At 51.6% G+C, this 11649-nt stretch overlaps 1 protein-coding gene across 1 annotated transcript; it reads right to left on the reverse strand.

Annotated features, from left to right (window-relative positions):
* Window positions 1–735: 735 nt before the first annotated feature.
* Window positions 736–11053, reverse strand: LOC149324907 (uncharacterized). Its single transcript, XM_089565200.1, has 3 exons — window positions 10972–11053; window positions 6514–7346; window positions 736–941 (listed from the first exon to the last, which is right to left on the reverse strand). The coding sequence occupies exons 1-3, from the start codon at window positions 11051–11053 to the stop codon at window positions 879–881; spliced, it is 978 nt and encodes a 325-aa protein (XP_089421326.1). The 3' UTR covers window positions 736–878.
* Between the last annotated feature and the right edge of the window lie 596 nt (window positions 11054–11649).

An 11649-nucleotide genomic window follows, 5' to 3' on the forward strand; every position in this document is an offset into this window, starting at 1 on the left:
ATGTCAGATCGTGTGCTAAGTGTCAACCGACTGTGTCAAAGGAAAGGGAGAACAAAGTAAATGACGCCGTTGTTCCATCGGTGCCGGCGGACAACGGCCGGCACAGAGTGTATAACATCGTAGGACGGGGGCATTTAAAACCATGGTGGAGACCGAGGTCGGTTTGGAGAAACCGGTTTCACAAAGGAAAACGGAAGTACTAGTTGAAAGAGTTCTCGCGACGGTGAAGTGGTTTGATGTGAAGAATGGAATACGGAAGAATATAGCCCACACCTGTTCTTGTTGGCATTATCTGTGTTCATGTTTGTTTTTGAGTGTCGGCTACCTAATTTGTATGCCTTCCGTGTTTCTTCGCCCTTCTATAGACGCTTCACGTTGATTTTCCATGTGCTCTCTGTGCTGTGTGTGCGAATGTCTGTGAACGCTTCGAACATTGACGACCGTCGTATTGTGTGTGGTGTGTAGTGTGCGCGCTGTGGTGCGGTGTTCTGTGTTGCGATCGTCGAACGCGTCTGGTGTCGCTCTCCTGAAGTTGAGTTTTTTCCCTTGGAAAAAACTTCCGAAGAGGGGGCCTTCTGTAGGGAGATAGCGCCACCCAGCGGCGTTCGTGAGGAGAAGAAGACAAAGCACGAGGAGCGCGTGCGGAGGGGTACGCGGGGCTGGTCGAAGAGGATTACGTGGCAGAGAAGAGAAGAGCGCGGTGGACGACGGACTTGGACGAGTTCTGCTGGCTCCCCGAGTTCCGGGCTTGGGCCTCAGCCGCAGACGTCCGGGCCACCAGACCTGGACATCCATCGTCGAGAGCCTCAACCACCAGGCCCAGGCGCCACTCTTCTCCGTCCATCCGTCAGCTGCTCCACACAGGCCGCCTCTGGCGCCTACGTGACCTTTTCCGGGATACCAGACCTGGGAACCGTGCCGGGAGCCCACGAACGCTGACTCTGCGGTAGCGTTGCATCGACGTTGGAACGCCAAGAGACTCCTTGACTGCCCGACACCCAGCCGGTCCTCCCTGCTCGTTGCTCGAATAAGAGACAAGTAGTGTGACTTTCCTCTTTGACTTTCTTTTCCCTGTATTGTCCGTAAGCATTTTGTTCTGTTTCCCCGTGTGTTTTTCCCGTGCGTTGTTGCCTTGCTCTCTTGTTCCTTTCCTTTTTTCACTCTCATAATGAAATTGGTATCCTTTCCTATAAAAGCCGCCTCGTTTATTGTTTGTACTTTTGTATTTGTGTAAAATAAGACTTGCAATCCCACAGATCCTCACAGATGGGTTAAATCTTGAACCTTACTATGACAGCCACGCAGGGGCACATTTGAAAGATAAGACAAATAAAAGTGCGTGTGTATAAGGCTTCTAACACTGCATTGCCAAACAAGCCCTTTCTAATCTGTACGATGAAGCTCAAATAGCGGGCAAGAGATTACTTACACCACTGCACAAGAAGCATTAGTCCAATTCCCACCTCAGAACTGAAACAATCTCCAGGCCAAGTCGTCTGAACAACCAAGTACAAGGTGCTGCGATTAATTTGCGTGAAACTAGACCAGGTCCTTGCTCCTCCGGCCAACAGTTGGAGTTCTAAAGGAAAAACAAATAATGGGGCTTGTGGAATGATTAGCAAACAGCCTAGACCTATACAAGAAATCATGAAGTGAAAGAAAAAGTGTCAGCTGCAAAGAGTGCTTTCCAAAACTTGAGGAGTTCAGGAGGCAAGGAGGACCTCTGAAAACCACTGTTGAACAGCCTGCACCCAAAACGAAATGTACACAGTGAAGCAGGGACAACGCCAGCTGTGCACGGTGCAATGGTTTGCCAAAAAATAAAAGCAGCCATGCCTGCAAAGAGCCGTAGTACTTCACTGCACAGTCAACAGCCTGCACACATACAGAGCAGCACCACTAAGTAAACTACCTTAGTGCAGGGCTCTCAATCGTAATGAAACAAAAGCTTGACAAGTCAGTGCAGTAACACACCCGGATGTCAAGATTCTCTCATTTCATTTTAATACTATGGGCGAATAACCAACCACAGACCTCAGGCAAATCACAAAGCTTGCAGCAGCTAGGCATACAAAGAGCCACATAGCAGAAGAAATAGCTCAGGGCAGTTCCGCACAAATTAACTAAAATTAGGCAATCACAGTTTTTCTACAAAGTATTCTCCCATATTTTCATCATGACCTGCAACAAAAACAGTCAGCAACTGTATTGCTTCAGTGGTTTGCTTAGTTTACGCATGCAGTCATTGAATGTCATGAAACCAATACAACTTCCACTTCATGATCACTTGTAAATTGTGGTGGTGGTGGTGGTGGAAAACATTTATTTACACATGCACTACTGGAGGTATTGCATGAGCTGACCCAGAGGGGGCCAGCCCTTACAAGTACTAGGTGGAGGTCCCTAGTTCGGGACCCCAGTGGCGTCGGCCGCCGCCCGGGCTCGCGCGACCAAGGCCCGTTGGGCCTGCAGGTCAGAGCAGCCGAGCAGGGTCGCCTCCCAGTCCTCCCGGGTTGGGTTGGGGTGAGGGGGGATAGCAGGGTTGGAGGGGCAGGCCCACACCATGTGGTAAATGTCCGAAGACTTCTCCGCACAGTGCGGACAGCTGCCCGAGAAAGAAGGGTCGAAGTGTTTGAGAGCTGCTGGGCACAGCAAAGTATTGGTATACAGGCGAAGCAAATGCCGCTCCTCCGCCTTTGAGAGACCTTTACACGGGCGGGGATAAAGACCATGGCCAGATTGATAATGTAAAACAATGTCTTTAAAGGAGTAAGCGGGAGTGAATTCGAGTTCCTGATCGTCGGGGTCGGAGGGGAATGTCCGGTGAGAGCGCGCGGGCGGCGGCGTCAGCTGCCTCATTTCCCTCAAGGCCCATGTGAGCAGGAGCCCAAACGATACGCCGGTGCGCGGGGTCCCCGGTGTAGACGCTGTTTTGGAGAATGCGGTAGGCTAGATATGGTACCCAGCCCTGCTCGACGTTCCGACATGCCCCTCGCGAGTCGGAAATAATTGTTTTTGAATTGGAATCAGATGCAGCCAACACAATGGCGACCTCCTCCGCGTGTGTTATGTCACGGGCTCGGAAAGTAAGGCCGTTCACTGTTTTGGATTGGTGGACGACTGCGGCCGTGTACAATCCCCCGTGGTGGGGGCCGGAGGCATCCACGTAGAATACGCCGGGTTTCGATCCATAGTGGCGGGCCAGGGCTTCCGCCCGCGCCAGGCGCCGGCCATTATGGTCTTCACGGTTCATGTTCGCGGGAAGAGGACGCACGTGGAGGGCGCATCTCCACTGGGATGGAATACGTACGCGCTCTTCCATAAGAGTGGTGTGTTGGATGTGCAGTCGGGCAAGCAGGCGGCGACCCGACGATGTCTTTGAGAGACGTGTGTATTGGTTGGTCAAGTGGGCTTCCCGGAGCTCCCGAAATGTGTTCACCATACCCAGCCCCAGGAGGCGCTTGTTGGAGGTGTTCACGGGGAGGCCCAGAGCTCGCTTAATAATTTTGCGGAGGATGACTTCGAGTGAATCCTCGTCTTGCTTCCGCAGGTGGAGGTATGGAGTCGAGTATAGAATTCGACTGGTTACAAATGCATGCGCCAGCCGCAAGGCGTCCTTACATCGTAACCCCCCGCGCTTGTTAGAAACCCGGCGGACCAAGCGGCCCACCTGGTCCCCCACCTGACGGAGTTTGGCCAATGTTGTTTCTGACCGTCTGTTTTGATGTATGAAGAGCCCCAGTACCCGGACTTCGATATTTTCAGGAATTGGACCTGTCTCAAGAGACAATGAAATTTTGGCTGCGCACTTTGGTGAGGGGCGTATGTGCACAAATTCAGACTTTTGGGTGGAGCATTGGAGGCCGCAGCGGCGAGCATAACGGTCCACTATGGTCGCCGCCTCCTGCAGGTTGGCCTCAATGTCTCCAAGGGAACCCTGTGTAGCCCACAGGGTGATGTCATCGGCGTACAGCGCATGTTGCACACCGGCGACAGCGCCCAGCTGGGCCGGTAGGCGCATCATAGCCAAATTGAACAACAGGGGAGACTGCACCGCGCCCTGGGGTGTACCCCTGGTTCCTAAATGAAAAGGGCCATGTTCTTTATCCTGGACTCGAATGTAAGATTGTCTGTCGGTTAAAAATTGCCGAATGTATTGAAAGGCGTTTTTGCCGCAGTTAGTTTGAGAGAGGTGGGTGAGAATGATCTCGTGGGTAACGTTGTCGAATGCACCCTTCAAATCCAAGGCGAGTACGACCTTGTCATTGTGAGGGCATTCGACGGGGTCGAGGACATCCCGATTTAGTTGTAGCAGGACATCCTTTGCAGATCTTTGTGGGCGAAACCCGAACATGGTGTCTGCGAAAAGGTGTTTGGATTCCATGAACTCGGACAACCTGTCACGTACCATCGTCTCCATGAGTTTGCCCACACAGGAAGTCAGAGAGATGGGGCGGAGGTTGTCCGTGTTGATGGCCTTGCCAGCTTTAGGAATGAAGGTGACCAGGGCGGTCTTCCACTCGATGGGGAGTGGCACTTCCCCAAGCCAGATTGAGTTAATGTAATTCAATAAAGACAGGTATGCCAGGTCGGGGAGGTTGGCTAACAATTTGACTAATTTTCTCCCGACCCGGAGCGGTGCCGCGTTTCATTTTTGCCAGGGCCGCCCTCAGGTCGTGGAGCTGGAACGGTTGATCCAGCTCAACGTTCTCAGAACCTGCATAAGAGTACGCCGGCCCGCGGGGGTCCTGTGTGGTGCACAAGTACTGGTCCCGGAGCTTGTGCGCCAATTGAGTTGTGTTGCCCTGAAAGCTGTGTATTGCTCTTTGGAGGTGTTTTTGAGTTTCCATGCGTGTTTGCGTTGGGTCAATTAGGGCGCGAAAGAGCCGCCACGTGTTCCGGCTGGACATTTGCCGCGCGGCCGTATTGCATCGGGCCACCCAGTTGGAGTCGGCGAGTTGGGCCGCATACTCAGCCGCTCGTTGAGTGAGCTCGGCGATGCGAGCTTTAAGTTTTCGGTTGTGCTTTTGCCGGCGCCACCGGCGGACGAGGCAATGCCGGGCCTCCCAGAGGTGGAGCAGGTGGCTGTCCACATCCGAGACCGCCTCTGAGAGTTGAATTTGAGTTTCGGAGGAGCGAAGGCAAGAGACCAAATTTTGTGACCAAGACTGGTAACCTTGCTCATGTATGGGTGTGGTAGTGTTATAATTTTGCCTGAACTTGGTCCAATCTGGGAGTCGGGCTTGCGTTGTTGGTCGTGCGAAAGGATGGGTCCTAATCATTGTGTTCAGGAGGCAGTGGTCGCTGCCGAGGGTTTCCTCGGTGTTGACCCAGTCTGCATACTGAATGTTGCGGGTGAAGGTCAAGTCCGGACAGGTATCCCTATTCACGGAGTTGCCTATACGAGTTGGATGGAGGGGGTCAGTGTGAAGAGTGAGGCCCAGCGTTGACGCAAGCTCCGCCAACTTGCGTCCCCGCTTCTCTTCACGACAGTAACCCCACATCCGAGCGGGAGCGTTGAAATCGCCCACAATCAGGAGGGGGTCCCGACCCGCAACTCTCAGCGCGCGGCTAAAGAGGTCCGCGAATGATACATTCGGCAATTTCGGAATGCAGTATACATTGAGTATGTGTAGCGGTGCATCCTGCTTGCGCAGTGGGAGGAGGGTCACCATTACATAGGAGTATTCAAGTTGTATGTCTAAGTCGAGCTGGTTGGCTGTATAATTTCTATGGACTAACAGACAAGACGAGGGGTCCTGCTGGAACGTCGTATAATTTGTTAGTGCGGCGCCTTTCCCTGGCTCTTGGAGGGCAACCACGGCTGGCAAATGCTCAAAGGTTGAAAGGAAAAGTCGGAGGTCGGCCCGCTTGGAACGGGACTGGAGCCCCCGACAGTTCCACTGAGTAATCGTAATGGGGGAAGCCGATTTGGAAAGGGGGGAGCGCCTACACCGGGGGTGTCTCGCCATGCTCAGATTTAGAGGTGGGAGGTGGAAGTGAGGCTGCCCCCGAGCCAGATACCAGGGGCTGAAGCTCAGCACCTAGAGGGGGGCAGCTGTCTTCGTCATCGTCAAGGTCATTTACTCGGCGGGACAATCTGGAGGGCCGACCAGATACGTCCTTAAGAGGACCGGCTCTGCGAGAAAGGCGGGTGTTAGTCGCGACGTGTTGAGCGATCATAGAGGGGATAGCCTCCATGACTCTAGCGATGAGGCGTCCCATCGCTGTCTCCAACAGGGTGTCAAATTTGGAATTTAGACGGGCTTCGAGTTCGGCAAGGGAAGGTTCCAGAGCCGGCGTCGCCGCCGTCTCGCTCTCCATAGCGTCCGTGTCGGAGTTACTAGGGGGAGGGGGAGTTGTTTTAGCCTCTAAGGCTTCAATTTTGGCAAGTAGCATCTCGTTTTGTGCTCGGAGAGAAGCTACAATGTTGTGGAGCTCAGCGTCAGCCGCCGAGCGAGGGGGAGGGGAGAGGAGGTGGGAGGAGGAGGCAACCCTGCCTGAACCGCTCACCTGTTTGCCATTTTTGACGGCGTTGGCCCAGGAGCCGGTCGCGCCATTGTTGTCTTGGGAGCGAGCTTGCTTCTCCTGGCCGCCGTGTGGGGGCGTTGGTGGCACTTGACAGCTCTTGGCGTCCTTCCCGCTGGTAGGCGTCTGCCGTTTTGAAGCATCGCTGCCGATGCTGCTTGGGTGACGTGGCTGCCTGCCCGTCCCGCTGGATTTCCCGCCCTTAGGGGCGGCTGGCTTGGTATGGCGATATTTTGCAGTGCAGTCCCGCGAGTTCGTGGCATGGCCACCACCACAAACCACACATTTTGGCTGACACTCGTGAGGGGTCCGCACCCCCTCTTTTACGGGTGCCTGCTGTCCACACAGGCCACACTTGTCTTGGGTTGGGTTGGGGCAAGAGTCCACCCGATGGCCGACAGTTCCACACAAGCTGCAGGCCGGAATAGTGCGGAAATATGGCTGCACTGTGACAATCTCGGAGTTGTAGTGCACGTATCGAGGCCTCACCGTGCCGGCAAAGGTAAGCCTGGCCTTGTTTGAGGAGCCGAACTTGCGGATATCTAGTAAAGTGCCGCTCCTCCACTGCACGCAAGGTTGGAGAGACTCAGACGTCTCTTGGTTAGCCACCGTAATGACCCCATAGCAGACGTCCTCTTGATGTTCTTTCAGATGGCCGGCGAGAGGCACATCTCCTTTGGTCGATTTGATGGAAAACTCGCCTAGCAGACGGTCTGCGACGTGAGCGTTCCGGGTGGTAGCTAGGATCAAATTTTGCTCCTTGCAAAGGAGGAGGCTCAACTCGGCCGCGTTAGGCGCCCCGAGGAAAGCGCCGAACGCTGCACCGAATTCGCCGTATTCAAAGGCGTCCCGGATGGCCAATGATTTCCGGGGCTTGATGACGATGACAAAGTCGTCTTGGTTGAATTTTGGTAGAGGCTTGGGCCTCCATTTGGTCACGGGTTTGCGGCCAGCTTGGCGGGTAGCAGCAGCCTTGCCGGTGGTTGGCGTGGCGTTCGCCTCTACCTTGGTCTCTCGTCTGGAGCGGCGCTCATGTAGACGGAGGGGAGATGCATTGCGGATCGGGTCCGCGGGCGCCGATTTGGGTTCCACAGTGACGGGAACGGTCGACCAAGACATGGCGTCCGGGTCATAGCCGCGTTGCAGAAGCGTTTCTGCCACCTTGCCGAAAGCGGCTCCCTTGCAGCCGAACGCCGGCGCAGCTGTTAGGCTTAGCGTCGGCGCCGGAGGCGGGTAGGAAAAACCGCTCTAAAATTTGTAAAAGTGGGCCCACCTAGATGAAATTGGTGTCCACAGATGCCGATGAACTTGCCAAATCCAATGGGAGCAAAATTGATGGGGTCCGATGACTTGAGCCGTGGCTCCTGCCAAAAAATGACGGAGCCGAAGCGCCGCTCGTCTGGCAAACGCTGGCTGCCTCGCAAGGCCTCTGTAAATTGTGGGCTTTACCGTACCGAAGCGACAAATTGACTTTGAGGTACGCCGTAGTGGAAGTCGCCGGGTTAATTTGGACCACCAGCGGTTCTTTAAGATATGCTGACTTCGCACAGCACGCGGACGTTTTTGTATTTCGACTCCATCGACATACGGCCGCCGCGGCCGGCATCGAAAAACCTCCGACCTTGGGATCAGCAGCCGAACGACAATGCCACACAGCTGTCACGACGGGTTTCATGTTTACTTCGTGATAATTAATACTGCAGAGTCCTTTCCGCAGTTAAGATAACGAAAGCCTTTTTAACGCTAGTTTCACCGACGGCAATCACAGCAAGGAGAATTGGAGCACACAGGTAGCCAGAAGAGAGTCTTTAGCAAGAATTTTAATCATTATGTAGGAAAAAATTCGTGTCTTATCAACCTACGCTTAAACAAAGCTGGTTGGTTTGAAGCTTTGTCACGTTCACCTTGTCACCGCCTTGGTAAAGAAAGCAACTCGCATGCGAGAGCAGCCTAGCTGTATCCACTTAACAAAAGCTCAAATACATGCAAATGCCCTGTTTTAATGCATTCAACGCTGCACTTTGGTATATAAAACACTAGCTGATACTGTTTTGTGATTTGTAAACTAAAGGAGTCACACACTAGCCGGCCGTTCAATCAGGCGCGTTAGTGGCTTTCCTACAGCAAGGCCGAGACTTTCACCACACAAGAGAAATGGAAGGTTACACACTTTTGCGGAAAACGAGGTTCACATTTCAGTGCAACACTGGTAGTAGACGGTACCGCAGAAAAAGGGGAAACTGCAAACTGCAGCGGCATGAAATGCCAACCAGCGAGCAAAAAAGACCGCAGCGAAACGTGCAACCTACGCAGCATCCACTTCGCGCGCGTAGCTTTCGCTAGCGTCTGAAACGCGAAATGGCGAAATGAAGTACTAAATTTCTAAACGTAAAAATAAACAAACCATCAAAGAACAAAAAAAACTGAATCTCATAATTTAATGTTAAACTAAGCACTTTCAGCTTCCATTAAGATTTATTTGTGCTTGAAACGGTTAAAACTACTTTGGCAAACTAGCTTGCATCGTCAGCATACAGAGCGACACCAAGCAGCAAGCTGCGGCGTGACTCAAGAAAGATTATTTCCTCCAAGATTCGCCACCCCGAGACGATCGCACGCGGGTAACCGGAGGCCATGAAAAGATTGCGCGCAAGTGAGCTCGGCGTAGGCGGCGGGCGCCTGTCAATCCTAGAGATGTGAAGGCCTGAAAAAAACACTGCAATTTTGAAAAAAAAAAACGGTTTTTTTCGTTTTTTTTTCAGACGAGAAAAATGGAAAGAAACATCGAATATTTCACAATGCAATTTCAAGGTCTTATGATTGCTTGCTTTCAGATTAGGTTTTTGTTTTTCCTTTGATAACCATTACAGTGTGCATCGTTGAATGATTGGAGAGCAGTCGTCATCGCCGGTGCCAGGTAGTGCTTTTAAACTGTTCGTGCTGCGGGTACGCGGGTTGAAGGCCAGGTCACATATAAGGTCCAGGCTTGACTTAAAAACACACTAATACTTGAACTCACGGTTGAAGTAGTACAAAATGGCTGCAAATTTTACAGTGCGACACACACAGCATAAATAACATAGGCTGCTGTGCACGTAAGCGGTTTTAGCCAAATACAAGCCTAGCTTCTTGATTTCCAACGTAGCAGAGTACAGGACATCCGCAGGAATTTGATTCAGGACAGCGGTCTGGGACTCAGCGAAGGACATGGCCCCATCTACCTGGTGGCAAGGCCTTTGCACCAACCAGCCGCTAACTCACTGGCTTGCGGACTGCTGCAGATGCCACAATCAACCGCCAGCTGCGAACGAAACTGGTCACGTTTCGGAAACGTGCGAACAAGGATTCGCAACAGGCTTTCAGGGGAACGCGTTCGAAAGCTCGTGTATGTGCAGTCGAACCTAGCTGTGGACACAACTTCAATCCATGCTGCTGCGCGTAGTGCCGCATCCAGCGACAGTGACTATGAGTCGAATATGGAGTGACTTATAGATCAGTTTTCATGTTCCCTTTGTCGGTGCAATAGAACAAGAAATTCTTTCGACAAATATGATATTTAGATCTCCATATTCGCCTGAAGTGCAAATCATTATCTTCTCGGTGCAAGTTCGTTTCACAATATGTCATCTATAACTGCATATTCGACTGTACTTCGGAGCATTATTATTTATTGATCGTTGTGCTGTTGCAAATAAATCTGTTTTTGACATGTTTTGCAAAATTTCCAATTTTTCATCAAAAAACTCTGAAAAGAATGGTTTTTTTCATGCCATTCAAAATTTCTTGAAATTTTACATCTCTAGTCAATCCGCGTGCTGCCGCCGGCTAGCCGAGGCGTAACAGAGGCGTTTGCAACATGAAGCAAAATTTTTTTTCTCGCGTAACTACCGTCGGCTTTCAGGGAAATTATATGTTACTTAAATTCAGCCTTACGAGTGGCGGGTTAGCTGTACTCGATGTGGAACGTGATTCGGGCTCCGTAGGAGAAAACGCGCTTTCAGTGTTCGAGTACAAAGAGCGGTCTTTGCACCGGCGCGCCTGCTCTTCGAAACGTCAAGCAAGAGAACCATCTAATTTATGTGTCGTGATTTACAGCATGTTTAATCCACGGCGGCAACTCTCTGCTGATTGCTATAGCGCGTCTCCTTGACGTGGTCTTAAGTTCCACGTGTTATAAACGTCTAGAAAACATCTGACTACAGATGTTTCAAAGAAGTTTCACAGCAAACGTCTTACTGCAGATGTATAAGAGACGTCGCAGAAGAAACTTCTTGTCGACATCTATGAGACGTTTGAACGCAGCGCAAGACGTTTGTAGTCATTTGGAGCTGTTCCGAGAAGTTTGTAAGATGTTTTGTGTTTCGTGGGAAGTGACATTCGCTTAAAGTGTCATTTGCGCACTGGCACACGATGAGCTTTAGTGACACTCGCTTCAGAACATACTTTCCTCGTAGTGAGTTTGCTGGGCTAACTCCACTTGGTCCGGCAAGGCGAGTGCGTAGCCTGAACAGCAGTTCTCAGACATTCAGAAATTTTGTTTTGGGAATTAAAAACCTCCGTTTTATTTCCTTGATAGCGCCTTTTAATGAAACCATGTTTTAATTCATATGCAAATAAAAATAATGCGCACACTTGAACAGCTACTCCCGCTTTGCAGATGACCCCCTTCCGAGGTAGGCCTGATGAGTCCACAGGGTGTGTGTACTGAATTTCGGCGATTCTGGAGAGCGAATTCTCTAGTTTCAGCGAACCCAAATGGACAGCGAGTGTAATTTTACCAAAAGTGGTCTGAAATCGACTGTCGGTTCCTTTACAGGACGCGCATGCGCTGAACGGGAAGCGCCGGTGGAACTCAGACTGCCGCTCAGTGTTTTCGGCAGCTGGCAACAATCGCTGCCGCCGCTTCTGGGTGAAAAATAAGGTCGCTTCAATGAATGCGAATGGTCACCGAATATGTTTCTGCGTAAACTGATTCAAAATGAGCTACTCTTCTTATCGGAGAAAGGAACGATTACCGAGAAGCGCCGGTCCTACGCCATATCAGCAACCAGGCTACCAAGTGTTTCCCAGGCGCGCAGTCGCATCGGCGCTTCCTACAGAGTTGTCGAACTTTGTAAATAA

Source organism: Amblyomma mixtum, unplaced genomic scaffold (genome assembly GCF_055824585.1).
Source record: "Amblyomma mixtum isolate Tamu unplaced genomic scaffold, ASM5582458v1 scaffold_12, whole genome shotgun sequence".
Lineage (NCBI taxonomy): Eukaryota > Metazoa > Arthropoda > Arachnida > Ixodida > Ixodidae > Amblyomma > Amblyomma mixtum.

Coding starts and splice junctions, on each gene's coding strand:
- LOC149324907 (XM_089565200.1), bottom strand. CDS start 11,053: ATGTCTGAGAACTGCTGTTCAGGCTACGCACTCGCCTTGCCGGACCAA. Junction 7,347..10,971: donor GCAAACTCACTACGAGGAAA/GTATGTTCTGAA, acceptor AATTCGGTGCAG/CGTTCGGCGCTTTCCTCGGG. Junction 942..6,513: donor CCGTCAAAAATGGCAAACAG/GTGAGCGGTTCA, acceptor ACGCTACCGCAG/AGTCAGCGTTCGTGGGCTCC.